This window comes from Phialemonium atrogriseum (genome assembly GCF_030411735.1).
Source record: "Phialemonium atrogriseum strain 8032-3 unplaced genomic scaffold QBC33scaffold_40, whole genome shotgun sequence".
NCBI classification, from domain to species: domain Eukaryota; kingdom Fungi; phylum Ascomycota; class Sordariomycetes; order Cephalothecales; family Cephalothecaceae; genus Phialemonium; species Phialemonium atrogriseum.
Window position 1 is genome coordinate 169,681 of NW_026848177.1, and position 26,511 is coordinate 196,191.

Here is a 26,511-nt window from a genome sequence, read left to right on the forward strand (position 1 = left end):
TCGCATGGTGCAAACATCGGTGCCTGATAATAATGCCTAAGCGAGCTTTCCCAAGCGAGAGCCTTATCCAGCTTGAAAGGCGAATTTCACCCAAGCCAAGGCTCTTGCAGTCGTGATTGTCGTACTTTGTAACCTCTCGCTGAGTTATTTGAAACCCCTGGGCGAGAATCCATTCTTAGCAAGATGGCCGCATCTCCATCATCATCGACCACCTCGGAGCCTTTCCAGTACACCGCGTTAGCAGGTTCGAGAGCCATCCGCCTGCTAGAGATCTTGGACGATCAGCCGAGCTCACCCATGAGATTTTCGCTTCATACCTACAACCTAGATGAAGTCCCAAAGTTCGAGGCTCTTTCGTACACCTGGGACAACCCTCTTCATGAAAATAGTGCTGCATTCCGCGAAACTCTGGCCATTACCTGCAATGGCAAGACCCTCGATGTCAAGCGAAATCTTCACGAAGCATTAATCCAACTGCATCAGCCATACATTGTGGACTATGTGGATTCCAGATGGGAGCGAACTGCACTCCATTGGGCCGCTGAGAGAGGCCGCCACGAAGAGCTGAAGGTCCAGCTTCAAAAGGGAGCCAGTGTTACCGCCGGAGACCGCCGGGGATATACGCCACTACATTGTGCGGCGTACAATGGACATGACGAAATCATCAAGACACTCCTCGAGGCTGGAGCAAACCCTATGCAAAGGGACTACCAGGGATTGCTAGCACTAGACCGTACTAGGGAGTTGAAACAAACGAGTGCGATGGAGATACTATCGAAAGTCACCACCCTAGTTACTGGAAGTCGAGATATCACGACATCGCCGTCGGAGCTACACAAAGCGTCCAAGAAAGGTGATCTGCAATCTGTCCGCAACCTCATCCGCGTGGGCCACGAGATCGATCTGCGGGACGAATCCGGCAGGACGGCACTCCATCACGCTGCGCTGCACGGCCATCTGAACATTGTTCGGGAATTGGTTGGCGCTGGAGCTAATCCTCGAGCCCTTGATCCGGAATACGCTACACCGTACCACCTAGCAAGGGATGGGAACAGGATCGAAGTTGTCAAGTGGCTGTGGTGGCATGGAGAATCAGAAGTCGCCGCATCCAGACCCAGCCTCCACGTACACAAAGCTTCATCCCGTTCGCGACCGCGATACGTCTGGATCGATGCTATATGCATCGACCAGAGCAACATCAGTGAGCGTTCCTCTCAGGTAGCTCTCATGTCCGACATCTACCAATCTGCCGAGTCAGTACGGGTGTGGTTCGGCAGGAAGGACGAGACCTCCGACTTGGGAATACGGAGTCTACGGCGGCTCGCAACTACCATGGGTCAAGCTGAAGGACTCGAGTCACATTTTGAGCCATTCACGCTTGCTGACGAGACGGCAATGCTTGATTTCCTCTGCAGGAGGTGGTTCCAGAGGTGCTGGATCATCCAAGAATTGCTGCTCGCTAGGCAGATCGTCTGCCACTGCGGGGATGAGCAAATTGTTTGGGAAGACATTTTTGAGGCCTTGCTAGCCTTCAACGACTGGGGCTACGGCGGCGATCTCCATCGTCAGAATGCGACGTCAGAAAAGCAGCTCTTCGCGTTGCGGGTAATGCGGCGGCTCCAGGTCCTGAGAGAATGGTACACTTCCCACCGGGACAAGCAGAACTATTGGGACCTGAACACACTGGTGCCGACAACCAAGGAATTCCAGTGCGCCGTACAACATGACAAGATATTTTCCCTCCTTGGAGTTGCGCGGGAGACCGAGGCGCGTCGAAGGTTTCTTCCAACACCGGACTACACCATGCCAGTGAAGGATGCCTACTGCGCGGCGACCATGCTCATGATCGAAGAGTCGGAATCACTCACCATTCTCGAGTTCGGCCAAGGCGAAAGGATGAAGGATAGAAGCGTACCATCGTGGGTGCCTTTCGAAGCGGTCGACCCGCCGTTGGACCGTCTTAACGCCGGGTCACATACATACTGGTCTACAGGCCAACCCCCATTGCAACGACGAACAAGGCCTTCAACCCACCAATATGTTCTCCGACTTGAGGCGGCAAAAGTCGCAGACGTCTCTGCCGTAGAGTCAAACACGCTGTCCAAGAGATGGACATACGATCCACAATGGACCCGCATGGCGCTTCTTCCCGACTCGGTCTATCCGCCATCAGAAACCCGGGCCGAAGCCTTGCGGCAAACCATCCTGGGAGGAGCGAGCGGGTTCCACCAGCTACAGTCCAGGCTGGAATACTACCGTCGCGACGGGGGTCTTCTCTTCAAGGACTGGGTCCGCATCTCCTTCTTGACGCTGGCCCAGCGCGGCGGTTGGCACTGGGAGGACCTCGACAAAGACCTGGATGAGCTGGGTCGCCTGGCTGAGACGGACCCTGATGGGAGGTTCCCCACGGCAAGTGAGGTGAAGTCCTGTAGCGGTATCGTCGATTGGCGCACCCTTCGAGGAGATCGGTGGGCTCCAAATGACCTTGAATCTCGATGGCTTTCCGACATCACCATGACGGGTCGGAATATATTTACAACTTCCCAGGGCCACATCGGCAAGGGCCCTTTATCGACTCAGGTTGGGGATACCGTTTGGTTGATTCCGGGGAGCAATGTTCTTTTTCTTCTTCGCATGGTTGGAACTGGGCGTTATGTAATTGTTGGGGATTCGTACGTTCACGGCATTATGGGGGGAGAGCTCTTGGAGAATGAGGTGCTCAATTTCGAAGAGATTGAAATAGAGTAGCTGCAGTGTATCGATGCCCTTCAGCCACTTAGTAAGCGATATAACCGACAAGGGGTTGTTGAGTCAAGGTGTCCGGGCGGACAGGATCACTAGGTAAGTGGTAGGGAAATCGTCGCAAGGGACACTTCAATTCAACAGAGTACTTAAAGCCTGACCCTCCTAACTTGAAGGCTCAGAGGTCGGTCGGGTCTCCGCAATGCCCGCAGCCGATAGGGTTTCCCTCGGAAATCAAACATGTTGTCGCTATATACACTTCGCACTAACCGCTCAAGACTCTCAATACGTTGCATTAAAGTCATACCCAACAAGCAAGAAATACAAGCGATACTATTATTATTCCAACCATTTAACGCCCGTTGCTCGACAGCTTCGAAGCCAGCCTTCCAGAACCGCCATCTCTCTACAGAGCGAGGCGGCATCTTGGAGCCCTCGAGTTCATTCCCAAACCCCCAATTGCTGCCCTCGCCTGGAGGCTCTTCGAGATGGTCGTATATTATCAGCTTGAATAGCGTCTGGCCATGCCAGAGTATCCATTGCGCCGCCGCCATGACCTTGCAATCTCTCTCCCAGGCCTCTTCCGGTTTCTTCGTCTCAAACGCGTCGCATAGCGTCTTGAGGGACTGCCCTGGCGAGGTGCCCCAGACACCGGTTGCAAACAGGTTTGCCTTGAAGGCGTTGATATTCACCCACGCGTTGTGGTTCTCTTCGTCCGGTCCTAAACGCAGGGTATTAGACCAAAGGCGGAAATGTGAAAGTGCGGCTAGTTGTGACGTATGGGAGTGTAAAGACGTACCGGATGCCCAGTCTACAATAGATTCCCATAACAGCTGGAAAGCACCCTGGGCCTCCTCTTGTGGCTGTAAACAAAGTCAGCATAGATAAAGAGCCGCTGGGTCGGGGGAGATATACTGACCGGCCGCTCGTACTTATACATGAACTTGGGAGACCGTGAGAGATAGTGTAGAAGCTGTACAAGCTTGAGCTGGGAGGGGTGATGATAAGGAATCTGCTCGGCAAGCTCCACGCATATCTCCCCAAAAGAACAGACTTCGGCATGTTCTGATGCATTGGTTGGAATGAGAACGAGAAGCGACTTCGCGGCTGACTCGAGCGATGTCTTGCTATCTGGCTGCAGAAAGTCTTTCAGGATGGCAGCAACCTTGTGTTGTGTAAACTCGGTCCTGCCAGTCCAGACAGTGCGGGGAAGAGGAGGCCTTTCCCGGCTTAAGGCTGACTTGATTCAAGTGCCGGGGATGTTGGGCTTTTTGTGGGGTTTGTCGCTGATGCCGTATGAAGCAGCATTATCAAGGCTGTCGACGGTGAGGTCAAGAGAGGACATGGCTCGGGCAATGTGAGAAGGATTCCGGGGAGGAAAAAAAAAAAGGTCGGGAGGATGGTTGGGTGAGGAGAATGAGGAACCTGAAGCTTGGAGAATGGATATCTCCTGGTACATGTAAGCTTGCTCCTTTTGACTCCCTCGAGTCATGTTGGTTCTCGTCGGAACACGTGATTTATCCTCCGTTCTCTGGGAGCATCGGCGCTAAGAGGGAATTACAGGTGGGAGACTCATTCAGCCCCTGTCCAATGGGAATGAAGCGTGAAAAACAACCTAAAACACGAAAGCCAGGCCGTGGAAGTTGTCCGAAAACACTTCCTGGAAGCCATCATCGAGTTTCTGCAGAGTGGCCTTGTGGCCGAAGAATTGCCGGATTTTCAGGGATGTTGGGAAGTCGTATCTGATTAGATCCCAGGGAAGGTTCGATGAGAGTGTCATATCCAAAAAGCATGACTCGTGCGGTTGGAATATCTGTTGTGAGTTCGAGAGGCCAGAAGAATCCCGTCTTTGGGCTCGTCCACGTCCGCTCCGCATTGCCGTTGAGACCATGCACGAAATTGCGTAGTCTGGGCTAAGACTTATCTGCCTAATCCCCACCCAGGTTGGAATGGTTGGTCGGTCTGTAGTGGCTGTGAAAACCGGTAGGTCCTGCATCGGCTTAGCTTGGTTGGGCTGTGCCAATGAACGACCATGCAGGTCTTGCAAATTATCCTGGCTGCGGGACGCAGCGCCGGCAATTTATCTCCGGATAGGTTGGGTAGGTGCGTAGCCACCGAAGTCGAACGGCCGGTATGCATGTACGATGTTCTGTCGTCCCACCCCCAAAAGTTAGGCGTGGCGAATTGTGCCTTACACTGGTGGCGCAGAAGAACAAAAGCTCGAGTCAGCAATCTTAGGGAGGTCTCTGATTTTCTTGATAAAGCAGACCAGACTTTCTCTATCCCCAGACGATCCAAGGACCAGGAGAGAGAAAAAAGCTCTACGAATTCACAGAAACGAGTACGGACGGAAACCCTGACGACCAGCCATGAAGCCACCGGTCTACCCCACGCGGTCTCCTGCTTCCAGCGCCTCCAGCTTTTTCCCCGCCGAATGGTCGCAGCACGTGTTGCAGAAGAGATACCGGGACCCCATGAGGCTCAAGCAGACACTGGACGACATGTACGGCCCAGGGCAATACAAGGTGATGGTAATGCTGAAGAGGACTGCTTTGTAGCTTGCTTTGTGGTAGGACTAGTTGTGGCTGATATACGTTCTTTAGGAGAAGGGAGGGAGATGGATCTTGGGTCTTCCTAAGCCCATGAGTGAGGTTTGTCTTTCTAGCAATGCGGTGCAGAGGTGTCAAAATGCTGAGCCATCAATTACAGAGCGATCTCGAAGAGCTGGACAAGCGGACATACCATCATTACTGAGACTGCCTGCAAGCATTGGGGTGGACCAAAGATTGAGGACGGAGACTCCGAGCTATCCAAGATTAGGGCCTTTTTCTTGACATTGAGGTCTAACAACATTAGTCTAAGTTAAAAATAAAATTAAAATTAAAATCTGAGCCGAACCCGTAGGATCCCGAGCGAGCTGCGTCCCGCATCCCATCTCGACATGACCGTTTAGCCCTCGTTACCCATCCCACCCCAAGAAGATTTTAGTTGTTATAATATGACACCTGTTATCTAATAGATCAATGTCCCGAGCGTGAAAAGCTCTCCCCAAATCCCGTGATACAAGAAGGAAAGGGTGTACATAACATCAATAATTGGGAAATGGAAATATTCGTGCACACATATCCAATAACAAGGTCTGGCACAAGGCAATACGAAAACGAACGCAACCTATCACGGACTAGATGCGTGAGCCTCCTCTTTGTAGTAGCTCGAGTCTCTCCGACATGTCGTAGTCAGAAGCTCCAACTCTCTGACCAGTGGACCAGACTTGACTCTCTCCTTCGGGTCGGGGTGGAGCATCTTGCCCTCGATCGTGTCGAGGAACTGTAGGATGCAGGGGTTGCAACGGTCACTTTTCCGAAGTTTCCAGACCCACTCGCGGACTTTGGGCTTGACCTCCGGCGTCTCCGACTCGCCGATGCTGAAGAAGGTGTCAGACAAGAAGCCGTAGATATCTATGTCCTGCCGGTACGTTGGGAACAGCTCGTTGACGGCGTCCCAGCCTAGCAGGTACCACGTCACGAACTCGAGGAACACGCAGCCCAGCGAGAATATGTCACTGGCCCGGGAAATCTTGCCGTGCGGCGTGTCAAACTCGGGCGCGCGGTAAGTTGCTGTTTTCTCGAGCGTCTTGGGATCGACGTTTGACCGGGATATTTTGGTGTGCATACGTCCGAGGCCGAAGTCGGCAATGACGAGCTTGTCTGCCGCCTTGAAATAGAGGATGTTGTCGGCCTTGATGTCCCCGTGCCTGCCGTAGAGATCGGAATTTACGTCTAGGCTCTTGAACCGCCTAAGAGCAGGCCGCTCATTGTGGACATACATCAGACCCTTAGCGAGTTGGTAGCACTGTTCCATCATCCACGGGCACCGGTGATCCCGCTCGCTGAGGATGTCGTGCATCTTCCAGAAGTGCCACAGGTCTCCCTGGGCCCACGGGAAAACGAAGTAGAAGATCGATATCCCTACGGACGTTTTGACCTCAATGGTAGCGAGCAATTTGATCAGGTGCCTGTCTTCCTGGTTCAGGCAACTGAGCAAAGACGCCAGCTCAATGTCAAAGCCCTCCCGATCCGAGGAGAATAGCTTCTTGAGTGCGAAGGTCTGAGGGCTAGGGCAGGGACTTAGCTGTCAACTAATTAGCATTTAGTCGACGACTTACGATAACTCCTTTTATATGTTAGGGGCAGCACAGTATAATGAGACTTACTTCAGGATCGAAGTTGAAATGGCTCCCGTGGATACTTATGCGCTGAACCTGGCCGAACCCGCCATCCGTGCTGTCGGGGACCCGTTGATATCCCTTTTTCGTGCCGCTCTGCTGTGTTTGCCTTGCCTCCGACGGCCCCCGCTCCTCCAGCTGGATAAAGGGGAAGACATCGTTGCTATCCAAGACGTAGTGCGCGTGGCCCTTGGGAGGTTTCTTGAGATACATTGCCGACACGGCGTATGTCCATTGGCAGAGCGATCCGCGATGCTTTGGCTTGATTTTCTTGACGGCAGGGTGCTGATGCGTGGAGACTTGACAGCGCAACTGGCAACCGGCATCAGAATCGAACCTGAGTGGCAGACACGAGTCTGTCATGCCGTCGAGGATTAGTTCCAAGAGGTGGTCCAGAAGTTCGGCTCCGATAGTGACTGTAAAGAGCTTCCGGCATGGAGCTTGACAGAAGGTGACTCCTCCCTCGTAAATTTCTCGAGCGAGGATCTCTTTTTGCTCGCCGGTGAGGTTGGAGAAGGATTCGTGATTTGCAACTATGACTCCGATTTGCTTAGGTGTCGATATTTCGGACTGAACATCTCGTGGAATAAAAAAGTGGCCACAGTCGTTCGGTGGGTAATGCTTCTTGGCGGCCTCAAGTCTCGCATCGATATCGTCAATGACCTTGATGTGTTCATTGCGGCTTCCCACACCTGACGAGGCCCCGAGATGAGACTCGTAATCCGGGGGAGGGTAATCCTTGAGGTATTCCTCGTTTCCACGATCGGGAATCGACACTACTCTCTCGTCGGCGAGACCGAGCTTGGTGCGGCCCCCTGAATCGGAGGCTGTCATCCCGAGACCTGGCTCAGTGCAAGGCTAGGCGTTGTGACGCAGACTTTTTAAAGAGCAGGAGCCGTATAGAACTAAATAAAAAAGGAGGGTGTTAGGGTGGTCGCGAAGAAAGGCGAAAGCTCGGGAGATATCATGGAAAAGGGAAAGACGGGATTAAGTAGACGTCAATGTGCAGTTATGTGTCGTGCGGCTCCCTACGCCTACCTATCATCGAATCTTGACTTGGAGCCCTCCCCCTTCAAATTAAAGTATCGCATGTGCTCACTGGCTGGGCACCAGTTGAGGCGTCTAGACTCTAGCAGTTTGCCTTATTCGGTCAGGCTATGCGCCTACATTGACACCGGTTCTGCCTACGGGTGTGCAGCCTTACCACGACCCCCAACTGGTTGGGCGAGCAGCAGAGCCTCGACATACGAAGGCTTGCTGCTGACAGAAAGTTCCGGCAACCCAAGCTGGCTTCTGGTAAGCCATGGAATGACATTGGACAGCGCAAAATACCGCAGTACTCACCGCCATCTCTTGTCACACCTGCATCGAAGGTGATCACTGTCACCGAGAGGGGATTGGTTGTCAAAACAGCCGCGCGAGGCTCTGATGCAACGCTGTGGCGCTCCCCCCACCCCCTCTTGATGCTCGAAAAAGTATGACAACCCACCCTCCATGTAGGAGAAGTCGAGGCATGTGGCCCTCAAAACTAGAAGAACAATCGGCCTGTCCGAGGCCTCCCACGAGATATGATCTTCGTTCACTCGTCGCGCGCCCCGGGGCAATATTTGACCTGGATACTGGCAACTTGTCCGCAAAAAGGCGGCAGGGGAATAGACCCCTTTAAATGAGAGGCTAAATGTCGGGGCCAGGCAGTGCGCAGTTTGTCTCGAGGCAGAAAGAGGAGGCTAGGCACGCCATCAAGGCTAGGATTCGAGAAGAAAAAGAGATAAAATAAAATAAAGGAAAAAATGAGGCGTCAAGGCAGATTTACGGAGTTGACCGGATTAGTGGGTGGCGGGCAGCCGAATTGCCTTGACAGGCCGTGATTCGCTCAAGAATGAAGTCCGCCCAGCCGCCAGGGGCGTAACTTGAGGCACACGCGGAACCGGTCTTGGAACCTCGTTCCGTCAACAAACCATAAATAGACTCTCTGTGTCTCTTTCTGTCTCTTTCTGTCTCTCTGTCTCTCTGTCTCTCTCTGTCTTTGTATCCCACACACACACAGAACACACACATATTAATCCGTTACGAACAAAATGCTCTCTGGAAGCAACTGCCGCTCTAGCACGGCTAGACCGTCATGGCTAAACACACCTCGTATTTCGTCCGCCATCCGAAACGCCCGGTGGGAGCCCCGGGAGGGCGGCGGGTTTATCGCAATACTTCCTGCGTCTTCTTTCACCGGCGGGGAGCTAAAGACGGCCCTGGAATCTGGTTTTCAAGGACAGTATTCTGTGCAGGTATGTACCTACCTGCCGAACTCTCTCGTCGGTCGGGTCTCTAACCGCATGAGTGAAATCAGCTCCGGAAAGACGAGTACAAGATCACGCTTCCCGTCAAGCTAACCTCGCACAACAATCCGTGATGACCAATCAGGGGTCAGGTTAATTCAACTCTACCCAAGGTCTCACTTTATGTTCTCCAATATGTACAAACGGCGTTGTTCTCCGTCTGCATTTTCGGGGCTTGGTAAATTGTTTCACCAAGGTTGAACAAAAGGAACTGGAGAAAGATGGTTAATGTTTGAGTTTGTGGGAATGGGGTGGCAAACATACTTGTTGGTTTCAGAAGTATAATCGACTCAACAGTAAAGAAAATCGAGAATGGGGCGACTCCAAGTAACCAGATTGCCAGTCTTTGCTTTGTCAGAAACTAACTCTACTGACAAGCTTATAATAGGCAGTAACTAAAGGCCAAGACTAAATAGCCATTCCTTAAGTGTTGAGCTAACGCAAGTAGCTAATAACCACTAGAAATAAAGGCATTTAAACTTTACTAGTAAAGGGGGAATTTTCTGCCCATTAGGACTACTCCAAGGTTCTCCCTCAAAGACGCTGATATTAGCACTTGAGAAAATTATAAACACAGGGGTGGGGGCAAATAATATTATATTCCATATAGGTAATCACCATTGTTTGAGAAAGAGAGGCTTGTTGAGATTTAATAAGAACAGTTAAAGTCATATTATCAAAATCAAAGGGACTTGAAAATCCAACTCGAGACAAAATTATCATAAGCGCCTAGTCAAGTCTTAACAACAATAGCATCGTTGTTGCAGTAAAAACTGCATGCACCTCTTAAGTTGGCAAGCAAGTGCGTAGAATACAGTTATATGCACTGACGCCCAATGCTGCTACCCGAAAACTTCTGAACCAATCGGATTTGTATTTGTGCACTGCCCGAAAAGTGTGGCTATGCAATCGCATCTCGTGGCAATGTTGAGAAATTCAATCCGGGGTGTGTGCAATGCCCACGAAGTTTCCTCAGCAAATAGTACTCTGTTTTAATTAGGTCTAGATAATCATGGACTGGGAACGCAAGTCTCTCGAGTGGTCCGATGAAGATTTTGGCAAGTTTTGCTACGCGTGGAGAGAGGCGATAGTGGTGACGAAACTCCAGATCGGCGAGGTTGGGGCTCACTCACCAACGAGGGTCGGAGCAGACAAGAAGCTAACGAGTCGCCAGGGTAAAGCAATGGTGGACAATTTGGTCACAGCCAGGGACTGGGATATCTGGTTCAAGAGAGCAAGTCGAGCCAAGTCCCTGGGTGGTTTTATATCCCGACGACAAGTCAATAACTGACTGGTACAAACAGGCCACCTTCCTCCAGCCTAAAGAGAGAAAGCCAGGAATATGCGTCATGTATGGAACAGCAGCGCCGCATGACCTTATATCTTCCCCCTCACACGCGGCCTCGCTGACGATTTCATGGGAACGTTTTAATATAGCTTGTGCACGAGAGACGCGCCTGTCGACTTCGAGGGATCATCATCTGCGCCGTCATCTGCGCCGGTCTATTACCTCCCGTTCGATAAACACATCCTCAAGACCATTGTTGAGAGGTTCCACGTCCATCCTACGATAATGCGAACAATTACAAGAGAGGTGCCGTATTTCTCTATCCAACGCCACGGATTCAGTGAATGGCAGGAATGCAAGATTAGTGCGTTGCCATTCACAAATGAGCGGCGGACATTCGTCAGCCGCTGCAAGCTGGTCTAATATCTTTATTTTAATTATAGCGTCAACAGTCCGAACCGCGTCGGTACAGAACGATGATCTCGCGCTCTCGTCGGCCTACCTCCCGACCCCGGGCTTAACCCTAGCAGTCGTATACGGGTGCAACGAGTCCCAAAAGCAGCAGCTCGTACGGAGGATAAGCTCTGTGGACCTGGCATACAACCACCCCACCCTCCTCGCCGGGGTACTCGCCGAGCTGGAGAGAGTCCGGCTGAGCAGGATGGTGGAGTCGGTGCTGGACGGCTTCGAGCTGCAGGCGTGGCGCGAGACCGAGCTCGATCTCGACATGGACAAGGCGAAAATGGCGTCGTCGCTCAAGTTGAGCTTCGAAAGCCGCGCCATCGTGAACCAGATGCAGATGCTCAAGCCGCAGCTGGCCAAGATGCGCGCTGAGACGGCAAGGTTCGCAGACTCTATGCCCGCGAAGTTGGAGATGAAGGAGGGTGAGACGCTCGCGAAGAATAGGGACGGCGACGGTATTCCTGGAAAACGATTGCAGCCGACCTTCTCCCAAGAGCAACTTAGATGGGAGAGCGAGACGCTTGCGAATAATAGCGACGACGACGGTATTCCTACAAAACAATTGCAGCCCGCCTTCTCCCAAGAGCAGCTAAGAAGGGCGGGCGAGCTGATTGTCTCCCGACTGGACGAGATCTCCACCGAGTTTGACGACAAGATCAACGAATGCAAGACCATCATCGACAACATGTCTCTCACGATGCAAACGGCAAGGCTGCCTCCACTGTTTCCCCCTCCCCCTTTTCCCAATTGTTTGCCCCCTTCTCTGACAGACGTACATCACACAGGTATGGAATCACTTTGCGAGGGAGGATAACAAAATGAACCTCAGCCTAGCGCGGGCTAGCACTGGCTTCTCGAAGGACATGAAGCGCGACAGCTCGCAGATGCGATCCATCGCGCTACTGACCATGGTGTTCATCCCCATCTCTACTATTGCGGTAAGAAGACGGTTTTGCCACTCTTTGTCATCACAGGACATATAAGATGAATAAAATGAAGGGGGGAAAAGGGAAGAGAATCTCTCAGGAGGCCTGCGCTAGCGCAACAGGTGGAGTTGCCATCGTCATTGCTATCGCTGCTGTCGTCGCTGTCGCTATCGCCGTCAATGTCATCATCGGTGTTTATATTGCTGTTGCTGTTGCTGTTGCTGTTGGTGGGAATGGGGACTGAATAGCAATAGCAATAACAATAGGTGTAGTGGTAGTGGTAGCGGTAGCGGTAGCGGTAGCGACGGTGACGGCGACGGGGACGGCGATAGCGGCGATGGGTGATGGGTGATTGATTTCGGCCTCACTCAGCCCTAACCCTAACCCTAACCCCGAGCTCCTGTCTGGCACTTCCACCGCGAGAGATTCTCAAGAAGAAAGGGAAAAGTGATACGCCCGCAATGCTGACTATCCTACGTATCTAGTCCATTTTCTCCGCCGACCTCTTCAGCTGGGACCCGGCCGAGGGCAAGACCGTCCTATCGGGCTACATCTGGATCTTCGTCGTTATCTCTCTCGGCCTAACCACCGTAACCGTCGGCGCCTGGTATCTGTCCATGTATCGCGTGGTGAGGAAGGAAGACGCTAATCGTCGACGGGACGACGGCGGCGGTGGCAGTATGGGTGTGTAGCATAAGGCTCTTTAGCTACGCTTTAGTTAGCACACGACGCACACTCGCTGCAAACCTACTGCATACCTACTGCATACCTATTGCATAGGTTAAGCAGCAGCAGCACCAGCCTACTCATAAGGAAGGAAATAATTGAGCGGCTATTGCAACCAAGGTTTCGACACTCTATCCACTATGTTATCCTCTGCACTGCTGAATCAAAGCCAATCGCCCTTTCCGCTCAGCCCTACGGACCCATACACGTGTATGGAAACAGTGAAATTGGGATCCACCATCTCAGGGATATGAATCCTGAGGGAAGCCTCTGGCCTCAAGGTCTTACGTTAGCGTCCGTTGGGCGTCAGCACCATTCCATTTTCAGCACTGGCGGCGGCCGCCCCCTTTAATGCCAATCCTTGGCAGCATTGCGAACTCTCAGCCGCAAATTTGATCTTCCAATTGGGGACTCAGCTGGCTGGTAGAGAAAAGGCATCCGAGCACACTGCCGTGCCTGCCTGCGCGCTAGGAACAAAACCAGGACCGATGGCGTCTCTTTCCCCAGAGCCTCACCTTTTCTAACCTAACTTCACTTCTTCCCACCTTAGCATCGGGCGCAACAAGTTTGGCGTAGTGGACCGCCATCAGCCATTGCCTGCCCGTCCATTGCCGTGCCCCTCCCCGGACAGCAGTATCAGTCGTTTCCACCATGTCGGACGGTGTCCACTTCACCTACTTCCCTCCCTACGAGGAGATGAACTTCGCGGCCAACTGCACACTCTGGGGCAACTGGCTGGCAACTCTCCTCCTCCCCAACCCCTGGGACAAGTCCGACTCCATAGGGGGTTCCTATGCCAGCGGCATTCTCTTGTTCCTCGCGGCCCTCCCGCCCGGGGGCCTGGACGAGGTGGCGAACCTGACGGTGGGCGACTTAGCCGGCCTGATCTCGGAATGGTTCGCCTGGAACCTCTTCGACGACACGCAGACGGACCCCGACAACCCCTGGCCCCCCATGTTCACCAAAGGCCTGCTGGAAACGCCCGCAGACGCGTGTCCGGCCGAGTACTGCAAGGCCATAGGCTACATGGGAAATGCTGACTTGACGGGCATTGGCGTAAGTTTTTGTGTCTCGGCTGCCCCCACTGCGATTGATTCCACAGATATCTGACCCCAACACCATCGGCTTAGGTTTACGTCTCGTACTACGTCGAAGCAGGCCTTGCAACCCTCTACCTCCTCGCCTTCACCATATGGCACATAGGGCGACACGTCAGTGCGAAGAACAAGCGCAGCGGCCGCGGCGGCGGCGGGCAGGACGGACAGGCGAGGGACGACAACAACAACCCCGACGCCGGCCCGGCCGCCCCCAAGCGAATGACGTTCCTCCGGCGCACGCTCGACTCCTTCCGCGGCTCCCTCGACGCGTTCCTGACCTCGGCCATGCTCATGAGCATCGCCATGCTCCTCGCCGCGCTGTACACGTCCATCTCGCACGGCCGCGAGCGCGCCTCCGGCAGTGCCCAGCAGACCCTGCCCTTCTTCGGCAGCGCCGTCTACGACATGGTGCTCTCGCTGCTGGCCGCCACCTTCTCCGTCTTCCCCGTCATGCTGCTGTACGCGCTGATGGGCCGGCGCGAGAAGAAGGAGAAGGACCCCAAGGCCGGATCCGGCGAGCCGGCGGCGGCGACGGCGGTGCCCAAGTGGCTGTCCACGTCATCGTCGACGTCGTCGGCGGACGCGCACCGCGTGTGGCTGCGGCGGGGCGTCATGGCGGTGCTGTGGATCCTCGCGGTGGCGGAGGTGTACCTGTCGCCGCGCGGGGAGCGCGACTACGACGACCGGCACAACCGCAACCAGGTGGCCAACCAGGACGTGTGCAACCAGCGCGGCGGCACGCGGTACTGGCACGCCATGAAGGCGGCGCAGGTGCTCATCATCGGCGCGCCCGTGCTGTGGCTCGTGCTGACGGCCTTCGTCGTCACGGGGTTCGGGATCCCGGGGTTGGCGGACCGCCCGTGGGTCCGCAGGTGGCGCTCCGTCTGGCGCCTCGGCATCGCGTGGCTCAACCTGCTGCTCATGTGGGGCCTGCTTGCGTACTTCACGGTGCTCAGGCACAACATCATTGAGACCTCGGGCGGCCTCGACGATGAGAACAAGTGGGGGTTCGGCCAGCTCCTCGCCCTGGCCACGTGGGTGCCCGTCCTGGCCGAGTTTCTCTACATCTTCATCTGTGAGTTTCTTTGATCTCTTTCCCATCTACATGCTTGTTGGGAGCTTGTCGGGAGTACCAGTACTAACGCCACGGTGCGCTTTCCAGGGGGTCTCGAGGAGAGTCTGGACACGCACATGCCGGCCGGCTTCTCGGTCACGCGAGACTTCGACCCGGGCCTCTTCCATGTCGCCACCCTCGGCCTCGACCCCTTCAACCAGGCGGGTCAGGGTCAGGAGGAGCCGCTCATGGGCGAGGCCAAGCCGCCTGGGGCCCAGTCGACCGTGGTGGAGATGGTGCCCCTCCACACCGGGTACCAGGGCGGGCAGATGGCGCAGAGCGTGCAGGTTGTTGGCGGGGCACAGCAGGCTGGGACGCACGTCTATTATGATAATCCCCCGCCTGGGCAGTCGCAGGGGCAGTCTCCGTGGCATCAGTGGAATAATACGGGCTGGTGATGCAGCGGGGGAAGGCTGGTGTCAAGGTGCTGTTAAGGTGCGAATACCCAGAAGTTTGTACATGTTTGGATACATGGGAGGAGCGGGCGCTATTGCAGGCTTGGATTGTTTTTGGGCCCCTGGATAGCTGTAACTGTCTCCCAAGAGAGACTGTTGAGGGATGTAGAACACCCGCCAGGGTGACAACGAAGTAGGTCTATCGAACTTGTGCGAGTTGTCAAGGCGTTGCTTCATCTATGCGCTTCTCTTTTGCAGCCAACGCCCTTGTAACGGGGTGTACCCAGACCTTGGGGCCAGCTTCGTCATCACTTGTCCGATGTTCCTCAACAAGCCGAGCGATTTGCTTCGCAAGGCTGAGGTTCGCCGTCACGGTCGTCACCCCTTGAACCCACCCGTACAAGTGGGAGTCTCTGTTCAATTCCGACATCTCGGCCAAAACCGGCGCCGCAACCTGAGGTAAGCGCCCGGACCGGATGTAGCTCTCGATATCATCCGCCGGACTCTTGGCGTCAACCACCTCGATAGGGAACAGCAGGTCGGGATCCACTGTATGCTCCGACAGCGTCTGCAACTCAGCAACCAGAGCGGGCGAACTCATCCCCGAAGGCCCACTCAAGGGGTTACCCATGATAATAGCCGCCCTCGCAGCCTCTGTCGGCGTCGCAATGGTGTCGACGATCTCGCCGAACCGCCGCGCTGCCGCGCGCGTGCAGACGAGCCGCCTCCCGCGCAGCGCCGGATACAGGAACCTGACCAGGGTGCTCCCCTGCTCGAGCTCGTCGACGACCTGCCGCGCCGTCTCCCGACTGTGCCACGGCCGCACCTCAACGCGGCCGTGCGTCACGTCCGACGCGAGCGTCACGAGCACCGTGCAGTCGAGGTTGACCGTCGGCGTCAGCCCCCACAGGCGGCCGTCGTCCGTCAGGTTCCGCAGCGCCTCGTCGGCGGGCGGCGGCGGCGCGGCCAGGAAGGCCGACCCCGCGCAGTCGACCACCACCTCGACCTCGGCCCCGGCACCCGCGCCCGCCCCCCGCCGGAGCAGGCGGATCAGCCTGTCGATCTCGGCGTCGCGGCCCTCGGCGACGCGCGTCAGCACCACGTGCACCCGGGGAACGCGGTAGTCGTGGCGGTTGGCGCGCGCCGCCTCGACGAGCTGTCGCACCGTCACGGCGACGGACACGTCGCAGTCTGCGTCGTCGTCCTCCTCCTCTTCCCGCTCCCTCTCCCCCTCCTCGGCGCCCCAGTCCCACCCGCCTTGCGCCATGTGCATCAGCAGGCTGCGCTCGCTGATGCCGAGGACGCGCACCCACTCCGTGCCGCCTTCGACGACGGCGTCGACGCGCGCCAGGTCGGCCGGGTCCTGGCGGTTCTTGGGCGGGCATTTCTTCCTCCTCGGCTTCGTCCCCGTCACCGCGCCGCCGTCTGGAGGCCCGCGAGGAGGCGGGCGTTTGCAGATCGAGCAGGCGCCAAAGGCTGGGTGGCGCGAGAAGGCAAAGACCAGGCTCTCGAGGCCGCGGCAGCGCTTGACGACGCCCCACGTGGCCTCCAGCGCGGGCAGGTTGGAGCACCGGAGCGAGACGCCCAGGCGCTTGACGAGGTCGGCCTTGCGGGCGTCGTCATCATCGTCGGCGCTGCCCTGGAGGTCCTGGAGGTGCTTGTGGAAGATGGCGTGCTCGCTCCCGGCGACTTGCCGGAGCGACCTCTGGCCGGCGGCGACGGGGACGAGGCCGCGGGCCTGCCGCAGGTCGTTGAGCTGTTGGAATTCTGCCATCAGCTGGTCGGCTCTGCGGACCATCTCCTCGGCCTTTTCTGTCGCGGTGGCCGCGAGGACTTGGAGGTCCTCTGTGTTGTCGTCATCGTGGGCCATGGTGCTGAATCCTGGGGCTCAGAAGACGGAGGGTGATGTTCGGTGACTGTCTGCCTGAAAAAAATGGGGCTTCACAAAAATTTGAAGGCTTCCAGGTTTTTGATTATTTTTATGCACAAGCACTGGACGCGGGCCAGCCATTTGGCTCCACCCTGGCTCCTAGGACACCACCTCAAATCAAAATGCCAATGATCAATCTGAGCTATCCTCTCCCTAGGCAAGATGAACGTCGTAGTGCTGGTTCATCTTGCCTGGGGGGAGAGAATGGCTTAGATTGACAATTGGCAGTTTGGCTTGGATTGATCGCGGTGTTTGGGATTAATTTGAGGTGGTGTTCAATAGGATTGATTGAGAGGGTGGTGGTGGTGTTGGATACAGAGGTGGAATTTCCGCGTGTCGTGTCCCGACCGGAGACTTCGTTTTGTATGGCTGGGCATTAGGGTTTACGGTCTGACTTATCGGCGAGTTGCATGACATTGGAATTGAGAGTCTAAGGCTACTGGTATCGCCAGATTGTGTATTTTTACTATTGCTTGGACCCCGTGCAACGCAAATTAAATAAATCAAATAAATGGTACTGTACACATTGATGCAAATCATACAAACCATCATGATATCATTGTAGATGGCTGCACTTTTTTTTCGGCATTTTCCCCTCTTTCCTACCTATCCAGCCTCGAAATGGACGTAAAACCCAAGATGCAAGCGTTCCTGGCGCTCAGGCCATGCATCGCTATAATCATCTACCATTGCTATCTGACCATGCCTCCAGCCCACATCCATCACTGCTGAGTTTGCGACAGCCCCTGTTCTCTCGGTACGGCGGCGCCCTGGTTCTTCGACTCCCCCGCAGCCGCGACATACTTCCCGTGCCCGCCGCCCTCGCTCACGAGTCGCTGCCTCGACTGCTCGCGTAGCCGGTTCAGCAGCCCGACGACTTCGCCCACCTCGACGTCGATGCGCGCCTCTGCCTCCTGCTCACCCTCGCCGGGCTTGCGTAGTGGACCAATAATCCATAGCTCGCGGAGGAGGCGGGTCAGCTGTAGAAGGTCTTCTGTGGACCTGATCTGCGGCTGCGCGTTAGTATCAATCATAGGTGGGGATGAGGGCCCGCGAGGGGCACAAGGGAGGGGCGGTCCTCACCAGACCCTTGGTCTCTATCTCCATGGCCATGCTGCTGTAGGCAGCTTGGCCTGCCGACGCCGTGTTGTCGATGGGCTCCGTCGCGAGGACGACGAGGTCTCGAAAGTGAGAGAGGACATCGGCGATGATGCGATTCTCCCGATCTGGGAGCCAGTGTTAGCAATGACGTCTAATAAGCTAGACCAGTCACTGGTGATGGTGGGGGCGAAACTGGAGATAAAATGAGATAAAATTGTCTCAAAACTCAGGACCACCAAATTCGGTGTATACCTGATCCTGGTTATATCACCAGCACAGTTCTCGGTTCAAATATCGGCGTACGGTTGAACGTGAAGAGGAGAGTGCTGAGTATTAAGACCCAAGCGCCAGGACGACTTGATGTAGAAGAGAACAGACGATGAGGAGCAAGTAGAGACTCCGTAGGACTTCGATAAGTCCGGCAGAGTATATGGGAGATGAATGTAGGGACCGACTAACCTAGGAGATTTGTGGTTGCTGCTCCCTGATCGCGGTCCATCTTGGCAGCGGGCCTTTTACCAACCACATTAAGCCACTTGAAGTCAATTTCCCAGGAATTATATCATGGTTCGGGGGATGCAGATTATATCGGTGGCTCGATATGGATGGTAGATGAAAGATGAAAGAGAAGGTTGGTGAGTGTTCGCCAAGGACGAATGTGGATAAGAAAACTGCATGTGGAATTGCACGTGATTCTTGGTACTACCAGAACGTCTACGACTCAACCAAAAGAGGGTTAGGGTTATCCTACAACTTGCAACGTCGTAAGGCTTCAGGTTACCAACGACGCCACATTCCCCCCACAGTTTTTCCCGCCACCATGGCAGCTCTTCACCTAACTATCGACAGTGTTGATAACGCTTCAGCATATGTTGCTAGCATGCCGGCGAAAGCCTCAAAATCTCCCGCATCGTGGATCAAATTCATTGGCCAGACTCGGAAGCACATAGGGCCTGGCCGCCTCGCCGGAACCACCAACTACACAGAGGCCAATGTCGCTGCAATTCTACGAGACTTCCTTCAACCAGATACAAAGATGTCTCTCGAGGCGGCTACCAAATCTCTCCTAGTTATGATACCGGCCCACGCCCCAGAATCTGCTGAGGTCCATTCTTTCGGAGAGATATGCGTGGAACTAGCCGAGCAGATTCCCTATCATCACCCCTCCCAGTTAAAGCTTGTCCAGCTTCTACGCTACCTTTCTCGATCTCCCAAATTTACCTCAAAGACTACTCTACTGGTAACCTTTGACCATGCAGCCCTCTAGAGATAATGGAGACTTTGCACTAATGGAATAATAGCCGCAAGAGGAGCTCTGTCATTGTTACCAGCTCTTACGTGAATCCATTTCCGACAATCTAAATTGCATGTCTGAACCCAAATATATCCCAGAACCTGCCGCTATTCCAAGTCCATATTTATAGATGCTAACTCCAGCATTATCCAGCACCGGACCCTGAGTCCCACTGTCTGGGTAAACTTCCACGCTTTCGTGGCAAACCTATATGAAACTGGCATCTGGGGCGCCCAGCCAGGGTATGCCATCATGCTAATGCGCGATGCATTGGAAGAGGAGAAGTCAAAGGAGGCATGGGAGCAGGACTGTAATGTTATGGCCGCCGCCCAGTGGATCATCTGGTACGGCCAGAGCCTTTTCAAACAGATTCTGTACGATCATGATGAGGAGGATGCAGCGAACAAGACTGGGAGTTGGAGGCTTGGCAAACTCTTTGCTGGACCGCCAATGGAGTCCCGATCTGTTGGGAGATGGCATTTCTGGAAAGATTGCTTTGAGGCGATTGGGGCTGATCCTGGCTCGAGCGATGAGTGCAGGAAGCTTGCGTCGAAGTCGGCTGGTTTGATGGGGTCTATCGAGAAAAATATGGTGTTTTAGATGACGCTGTATGAGTCAGGACCGGTAGTGTGCAGGCACATACCTTCGCTCGCGTGCGAGTCTCTTTACTATAGGGCAACGAAGAATTACCAAAGTTACCTCGGGGTCCAGCTCGTGCCAGGAGCATGGGACTCGGGAGACAGAACTGGGGCTTTCGGCCTCCGATCTGTGGCCATTTACGGAATTAGCTCGTAAGTACCACTGAAAAATGTGTTGCGGTCTCAGCTAGGCGCCGCATAGCAGACAGTGTGTCTCGCCCTGCAGACGGAAGCGCTCTCTTCCGTTTGTAAGCATCTCCAAACGAGGCCCGCTCCATTGCGTCTGCATTGGGCCTTGGTCTTGGCCGTGGGGGCATGCTACAACCCTAGCTGACCCAATAGTCGTATTAGCTTCCCATAATAGGAAACTCCCGAACCTTGAGGGGGGCCTTGAGTCAGCACAACGCCATATATCGTCGTCTCGACCAATGGTCCATTCAAGTGACATCTATACCCGATGACTGCAGACCCCCTCGGTTGGCCAACGAATGATACGTGGGATGGGACTACCAACCCAAGCCACGAGTGGTGCCATGTGCACTGGACCAGGAATATTGCATTTGGGGGAGACAAACGACAAGTTGGGTAGGCAGGCGGCAGGTTAGGCGAACATGCAGAGGCGCGACGTGCATGAACTGGTAATTACTTACCCTTACCAGTTGCCTGTCTCTGGCCGTTGATTAACGACAAGTTTCACAGACCCCACGATTTAGCACGCCATTAGATGGGGGGGCTGGGTTGGGGTTGGTATTCGAGATTATGCACCTGGGCATATACCTTGCCTGTTTACCTTGGCTACCTAACGAATAATCATAGGTCGATGCGGGAATGGAGATGGGACTGCTGTCTGGCAGGAATATTTGATGCAAGGATGATGAGCACCTCAGTGGGGTTCCAAAATGAATGAGACAGGGGGGAGTGGCAAACACCCAAAGGTCGAAGATGCAGGTGGTGTAGTAGACGAGGAAGGTGCGAGGGGAAGAATGGACAAGAACTTCAAGATTCGAGGACTCTCGTCGGCAGACAGGCCCCTGAGTCGTTGCTTGAAATGACTTCCAAGGTGTCTTCCAAAATTGGAAGGCATCAGCTCCCATTAGGTGCCGCGCTTAGCAGACCAGACCAGATTTCCACCCTTCCGACTTCCATTTCCTGCTTCCTCCTCACCTATTTCCAGCCTGCTCCACTGCCCATATCCAGACCCCACCAATCTCGCGATTCTTATCGCCCGAATCCAAGACGTGCTCAATCCCAGATGTCGCCAGATTTTCAGCTCGCTGTACAGAGCCCTGAACGTGTCAGGCCTCGGCAACTATGCCCTCAGCCCCTTGATATATGGCCTGTCGCATGCACGAAGGATGCGATACTTTGATATGCACCCAGCTTGGAAAGCCCCCAAAGCCAATACTGTCGATCCGGACGGGGCAGCCATTGCATCGGAACGGTACGGGCTGGCGAATCAGGTGGCGGCGAAATACCAACACCATGCCATGGCACCTTAATGAAGTGATATGGCGATAACGTGGGATGCCATGCGACGTCAATGTTTCAACTCCCGGTTTGCCGATTATTGCCCAGAAATATGCAAGCCATGCTCCGACTGTCACGCTGCCTTTGTTTATCATTTATCAGGCCAAGCTGTTGCTTCCAACTCGGCAACGCCGCCAATCTCGTCCAACACCGTGTCGCAAAGATGGCGCTATCAGCCGCCGAGATGAGCATTTTCGGTGAATCGGTCAACTTACTGGACAACGACTTGGCAGCCACGAGCACGGCCATCGCCCAGCCAAGCGTGATACTATGCGCCACATTTTGGGAATGTGTTGCAGAAACAGCAATTCCTTTAAAGGATTGGCATTGACGCGATCGTCGTCCCATATCACCCATTTGGAAGGAGGAGCGTCGAGCGTGGAGCATGGAAGATCGAACGATGGGATCGAGTATCCGGGCCACATGCACATGGAACACCCAAGCATGCGATTCGATAGCATCCCTCATATAAATTAACCCTCTCGCACCCGGCCACCCGAGACATTGATCCTCTTCATATTACGGACCCATGGCAAGTGTAACCTGCATACTCAGCTCCTAGTCCCTACCTTCGAACACCGTCGATCACGTTTCGTCAAATACCCGAGGGGTCAACCCGAAAACCGGAAAGACATGTCTTTCTGGCGCCGGCCATTCAGTCGCCGGCAGGGCGATGACGCCGCCGCCGCGCAGAACACCGATGAGGGTGAGGTTTCGGATGGCAGCCTGCACTACGTCGTCGAGAAAGGTGGCAATGACTCGCTGCCGTCGTACCAGGAGGCCGGGGGTGCCCCTGTCGAGACCAATTCGCCCTTGGGGTACGCCGTCGGCCCCGTCACCATCGTCTTCCTCAATATCAGCAAGATGATCGGGACGGGTGTCTACTCGACCCGTAAGTGCCCCCGCCGGGAACTGTTCCACACCGTGTCCTGTGAAGGGCGCGGAGCTTTGGACGCAATGATTTGACTCTCCCGCTCGCGCACCAGCCTCGAGCATCCTGGTCGGTACCGGTTCCGTCGGCCTGAGCATGATCTACTGGGCCCTCGGTTTCCTCACGTCCATCGCTTCCCTGTCCGTCTACCTCGAATACGCCTCCTACTTCCCGAACCGCTCGGGCTCCGAGGTCGTGTACCTGGAGCAGGCGTTCCCGCGGCCGAGGTGGTTCTTCCCGACCGCGTTCGCCGCGCTGGCTGTCGTGTTGTCCTTCAGCAGTGGCAACTCAATTGGTAATTAGGCCCCTGTCCCACTTGGCCAGCATGGATGGCCATAAGTGACCTGTGTCGTGGCTAATTGGTGTCGTTCAAAGTCCTCGCACAGTACCTCTTTCGCGCCAGTGGCCACGTGCCGACCGGCTGGGAAATGAAAGGAGTTGCCGTGGCTGGATACACAGTTGCCGTCTTGCGTAAGCACCTGCTCGTCCGCCCATGGAAGGCGTCAAGCTGGGGATTTGCTAAGATATTCCTCCTTCTTTGGCAGTTGTCGCCTTCAACACCAGGGTCTCGTATGCAATCTCCAACGCGGTCGGCATTGTCAAAGTCATCACCCTTGTTTTCATCGCCATCACGGGTCTCGTGGTGCTGGGCGGTCATACCAGAGTGGCCGAGCCGACGGCGAATTTCAAGAATTCATTCGATGGCAAGGCGACTCCGTATGGGCTGACGAACGCCCTTGTGAAGATCATCTTCTCGTATGCGGGGTATGAGAACGCGTTCAACTTTGTCAACGAAGTGAAGGTTCGTTTCTCCCGCCCCCTTTTGTCTTTGACCATTCTGGAAGATAAAGTTCGACGAGCTGACTTGGGGCGGGCGTGTGCTTCTGCAGAACCCGGTGAAACAACTCCGACGAAATAGTTTCATTGCGCTCTTCATCGTTGCTATTCTATATATCTTTGCAAACGTCGCCTATTTCGCTGCCGGTAGGGACTACTGACTTCTTCTCCCATCACTCCTTTAATTGGATTTGAACTAACCAGACCGCATTGCAATAGTACCCCTCAAAGATCTCAGGGCCGCAAGTCAGATATCCGCTAGCCTGTTCTTTACGGCCGTTTTTGGCGAGGGCAATGCCGTCAAGGGGTTGAATGTGTTGATTGCCCTGAGTTCCTTTGGCAACCTCCTTGCAGTACTGCTGGGATCGGCCAGAATGGTCCGCGAATGTGGAAGGTGAGTTAGTTGACACGACTGCCCTGATCTTGCCGCTGATTTCGTGGAAACAGGCAAGGAGTGCTTCCATTCACCAGTTTCTGGGCCTCCACGAGACCCTTCGGAACACCTCTGGGACCATACTTGCTCAAATGGTTCTTGACCGTGCTGATGGTCCTCGCGCCTCCAGCCGGGGATGCGTTCAACTTCAGTGAGTGCTCGTGGAATATGACAAAAGTTCGCGGTTCGGTCGCTAATAAGGCCCCACAGTCGTCGACCTCCAGGTCTACCCTTCCACCTTCTTCAACTTCGCCATGGGGATTGGCCTCTATCTGCTTCGGTGGCGGCGCAAGAAGATTAATCTGCCGCCACCAAGCTTCCGTGCCTGGCATTCCATCATCATCTTCAAGATCCTGGTGGACCTGTATCTGCTCATCATGCCTTGGTATCCACCTCTCGGCGGCAAGTACGGTGGCGATGTCAGTTTCTGGTATGGCACATACGTGGTGACGGGCATCGTTATGTAAGTCTCGCCAGATCTATTCTTTCACAACATGAGCTAACTGGCCGTCCTCGGCTTCAGCATCGGGGCTTGTGGGGTCTACTATGCGGTGTGGGTTTACCTGCTGCCCAAAGTTGGCGGGTACAGACTCCGACAGGAAGTCCTGGTGCTAGACGACGGTGCCCGGACTCATCAAATCATCAGGGTCCCTGTGGAGGAGGTGGGCCACTGGGATGCCACGCACGACTCTGTTGGCCGTCCACTGGGGGACGCCCACAGCGACTCCCACGAGAGCCAGGAAGTGGTTAGGGAGCAGAAGGTGTAAGCTGCGGATGCGGACTTGCGGAGAAGTGAAACGGGGCGACAAGAAACAGATTGGCAACCGGAGTCCGTGTGGCCAGACAAGAACGAACATGGGGCGGCTGCTTTCTGCATCAGATGCTTAGCATGCAGATCAACCAAACTTCCCCGGCGGCGATCGGGCGGATGGATTCTGCGGGGCACTCTTAGTTCTTGGCACTACTTGACCCTCCATATATATTACTTCGTGTCTTTCCGGTCATCATTCCCTCCTCCCGCCACCGAAGCGGCATGGCAATGTCCGAATCAGACGACTTGGCTCCTGTTGGGGAGTTCAGAATCTCGACACAGCTGCTGGAAAACACAACATGCAAAGTTTTGGAGCGAGATTGGTAACTGGAAAGCAGCAAGCTAAGAAAATGGGGGGGGGGAAACAAATGAGTCGTTACGTACGAGATGTTTGAGCTTAGCAATCTAACCATGTGCACTTGTGGTTCGTCAAGTTGGGGAAAGGCAACCCGATGCACGTACTCCTCGTCATATTTTTGGCCCCTCGATCGGGCCAAAAAAAAAGTGAGCAAAAGCTGAACAGCCTGATCTCGAAGGAAATCGGGGTCCCCCCTTTTCGCGCTTTGTGTGCAATTGGCTTTTCTGCGGGGCGCTTGGGGAGGGGGCTGGCTGCTCCCTGCATTTGATTGCTGCAGACCTGAACTTCCCTGGCGGCATGGCTTCGCAAAAAAAGAAGTCACGAGCTAAACGGTTCTTACCAGGGGGTTTGTTATTGAACTGTATGGGCCATTCAGCTGCAGCAGACGCGATCACGCAATATTGCGTGAGGCAGGGCCACATACAGATGAGGCGACAGTGACGGGGAAATTGAAGAGAAATGAGCGGTACAATCGATTGGAATACATGCGTGGGCATGGTCGAGCGTGGTCACCGGACCAATGGGCTGTAGGCCGCTAGGCGGGTAGGCAGCTCGTTGCAGAAGCCTGCATCAAGGGACCAGGTATTCAATGCAACGGTACTCTACCGGCCCTTGTCATTGGTCATGTCTATTGACCTGCGGAGACATGGGCATCTGGACATGGTCTAGATCCCTCATGGGGGTCACGGTCAGCAGCTTGAAGCGAATCTTTGACTATTACAGTCAATAGGCCGTTTAGCCCATTTTGTATGTATGTATGTACCAAATTGATCTGTCATCGGAGGGACGGGGAACTCAAGAGCGGGGACACCCATCGTTTGTGAGCCTCGAGTAATTAGGTAGGAGGGGGGGTTATTGTAGATCGACGACAACGCAGAGTAACACGAGGCCAAGGGAACAGAACAGATGGAACTCAAAGCCCCAGCCTCATCGCAACCTCCATCGGCGCTGCTTTCGGCATCGGCTTATGGTGTCGAGCCGTGCCGGCCCCAACGGGTCGGTAAAATTTGACGCTGTTGGTGAAATACGACCGGTGGTAGCGGGGGTGACAAGAAAAATGCAGGCGCTGCATGCGCTGCAGGGTGGGGGTTCAATGCCCATTGGGTTCTGTTCTCGCCTGCAAACCTCCGTGGTCTGTCTTTGGCCACACAGGTATGTACCTCCAGGCTATCTGTAAGGAAGGAAAGACATTGAGCAGAGGCTGCTGCTCGCTTGATATTACTTGTTGGTTCTCTGGTGGCGAGACGGCACCACAGAGAACAAGTCTCCTCACAGGACAAGAGGAATTGACTCAAACGCGAGGCATTACAAGCCAAACATCGAGACTGAGCCACAGAGAAAGC

At 54.7% G+C, this 26,511-nt stretch overlaps 12 protein-coding genes across 12 annotated transcripts; 7 read left to right on the forward strand and 5 right to left on the reverse strand.

Annotated features, from left to right (window-relative positions):
* Nucleotides 1-51: 51 nt before the first annotated feature.
* QBC33DRAFT_551799 (uncharacterized protein) lies at nt 52-2,830 on the forward strand. Its single transcript, XM_060429231.1, has one exon. It carries the CDS (start codon nt 184-186, stop codon nt 2,746-2,748), a length of 2,565 nt encoding a protein of 854 aa, XP_060278767.1. The 5' UTR covers nt 52-183; the 3' UTR covers nt 2,749-2,830.
* Nucleotides 2,831-2,891: 61 nt separating this feature from the next.
* QBC33DRAFT_461266 (uncharacterized protein) lies at nt 2,892-3,934 on the reverse strand (the record flags this gene model as incomplete). The annotated part of the gene is made up of 3 exons (XM_060425022.1): nt 2,892-3,463; nt 3,542-3,605; nt 3,662-3,934. Coding segments are annotated over 3 exons (909 nt in total), but the record flags the coding sequence as incomplete, so codon positions are not given.
* Nucleotides 3,935-5,111: 1,177 nt separating this feature from the next.
* QBC33DRAFT_563725 (uncharacterized protein) lies at nt 5,112-5,496 on the forward strand (the record flags this gene model as incomplete). The annotated part of the gene is made up of 3 exons (XM_060430306.1): nt 5,112-5,273; nt 5,346-5,393; nt 5,452-5,496. The coding sequence occupies 3 exons, from the start codon at nt 5,112-5,114 to the stop codon at nt 5,494-5,496; spliced, it is 255 nt and encodes an 84-aa protein (XP_060278769.1).
* A 66-nt stretch (nt 5,497-5,562) lies between these two features.
* On the reverse strand, nt 5,563-8,049 carry QBC33DRAFT_551805 (kinase-like domain-containing protein). Its single transcript, XM_060429232.1, has 2 exons — nt 6,956-8,049; nt 5,563-6,873 (listed from the first exon to the last, which is right to left on the reverse strand). The coding sequence occupies exons 1-2, from the start codon at nt 7,799-7,801 to the stop codon at nt 5,917-5,919; spliced, it is 1,803 nt and encodes a 600-aa protein (XP_060278770.1). The 5' UTR covers nt 7,802-8,049; the 3' UTR covers nt 5,563-5,916.
* A 930-nt stretch (nt 8,050-8,979) lies between these two features.
* QBC33DRAFT_551808 (uncharacterized protein) lies at nt 8,980-9,750 on the forward strand. Its single transcript, XM_060429233.1, has 2 exons — nt 8,980-9,249; nt 9,312-9,750. Exons 1-2 carry the CDS (start codon nt 9,046-9,048, stop codon nt 9,372-9,374), a joined length of 267 nt encoding a protein of 88 aa, XP_060278771.1. The 5' UTR covers nt 8,980-9,045; the 3' UTR covers nt 9,375-9,750.
* A 479-nt stretch (nt 9,751-10,229) lies between these two features.
* Nucleotides 10,230-13,048, forward strand: QBC33DRAFT_551813 (uncharacterized protein). Its single transcript, XM_060429234.1, has 7 exons — nt 10,230-10,417; nt 10,475-10,534; nt 10,605-10,651; nt 10,738-10,952; nt 11,032-11,756; nt 11,836-11,988; nt 12,462-13,048. The coding sequence occupies exons 1-7, from the start codon at nt 10,313-10,315 to the stop codon at nt 12,666-12,668; spliced, it is 1,512 nt and encodes a 503-aa protein (XP_060278772.1). The 5' UTR covers nt 10,230-10,312; the 3' UTR covers nt 12,669-13,048.
* Nucleotides 13,049-13,353: 305 nt separating this feature from the next.
* QBC33DRAFT_461260 (uncharacterized protein) lies at nt 13,354-15,311 on the forward strand (the record flags this gene model as incomplete). The annotated part of the gene is made up of 3 exons (XM_060425021.1): nt 13,354-13,758; nt 13,833-14,874; nt 14,962-15,311. The coding sequence occupies 3 exons, from the start codon at nt 13,354-13,356 to the stop codon at nt 15,309-15,311; spliced, it is 1,797 nt and encodes a 598-aa protein (XP_060278773.1).
* Nucleotides 15,312-15,408: 97 nt separating this feature from the next.
* QBC33DRAFT_282130 (uncharacterized protein) lies at nt 15,409-17,675 on the reverse strand. The gene has a single exon (XM_060423256.1). The coding sequence runs from the start codon at nt 17,176-17,178 to the stop codon at nt 15,529-15,531; it is 1,650 nt and encodes a 549-aa protein (XP_060278774.1). The 5' UTR covers nt 17,179-17,675; the 3' UTR covers nt 15,409-15,528.
* QBC33DRAFT_551820 (uncharacterized protein) lies at nt 17,668-18,965 on the reverse strand. Its single transcript, XM_060429235.1, has 3 exons — nt 18,799-18,965; nt 18,322-18,464; nt 17,668-18,245 (listed from the first exon to the last, which is right to left on the reverse strand). Exons 1-3 carry the CDS (start codon nt 18,836-18,838, stop codon nt 17,961-17,963), a joined length of 468 nt encoding a protein of 155 aa, XP_060278775.1. The 5' UTR covers nt 18,839-18,965; the 3' UTR covers nt 17,668-17,960.
* A 135-nt stretch (nt 18,966-19,100) lies between these two features.
* QBC33DRAFT_501024 (uncharacterized protein) lies at nt 19,101-20,233 on the forward strand (the record flags this gene model as incomplete). Its single annotated transcript, XM_060425691.1, has 3 exons — nt 19,101-19,579; nt 19,641-19,708; nt 19,777-20,233. The coding sequence occupies exons 1-3, from the start codon at nt 19,160-19,162 to the stop codon at nt 20,231-20,233; spliced, it is 945 nt and encodes a 314-aa protein (XP_060278776.1). The 5' UTR covers nt 19,101-19,159.
* Nucleotides 20,234-21,448: 1,215 nt separating this feature from the next.
* On the reverse strand, nt 21,449-22,044 carry QBC33DRAFT_551824 (uncharacterized protein). Its single transcript, XM_060429236.1, has one exon. It carries the CDS (start codon nt 21,891-21,893, stop codon nt 21,567-21,569), a length of 327 nt encoding a protein of 108 aa, XP_060278777.1. The 5' UTR covers nt 21,894-22,044; the 3' UTR covers nt 21,449-21,566.
* On the forward strand, nt 22,033-24,940 carry QBC33DRAFT_501028 (amino acid permease-domain-containing protein). Its single transcript, XM_060425692.1, has 9 exons — nt 22,033-22,690; nt 22,785-23,024; nt 23,105-23,200; nt 23,275-23,531; nt 23,620-23,713; nt 23,786-23,960; nt 24,014-24,150; nt 24,210-24,462; nt 24,523-24,940. The coding sequence occupies exons 1-9, from the start codon at nt 22,432-22,434 to the stop codon at nt 24,764-24,766; spliced, it is 1,755 nt and encodes a 584-aa protein (XP_060278778.1). The 5' UTR covers nt 22,033-22,431; the 3' UTR covers nt 24,767-24,940.
* Nucleotides 24,941-26,511: the final 1,571 nt, after the last annotated feature.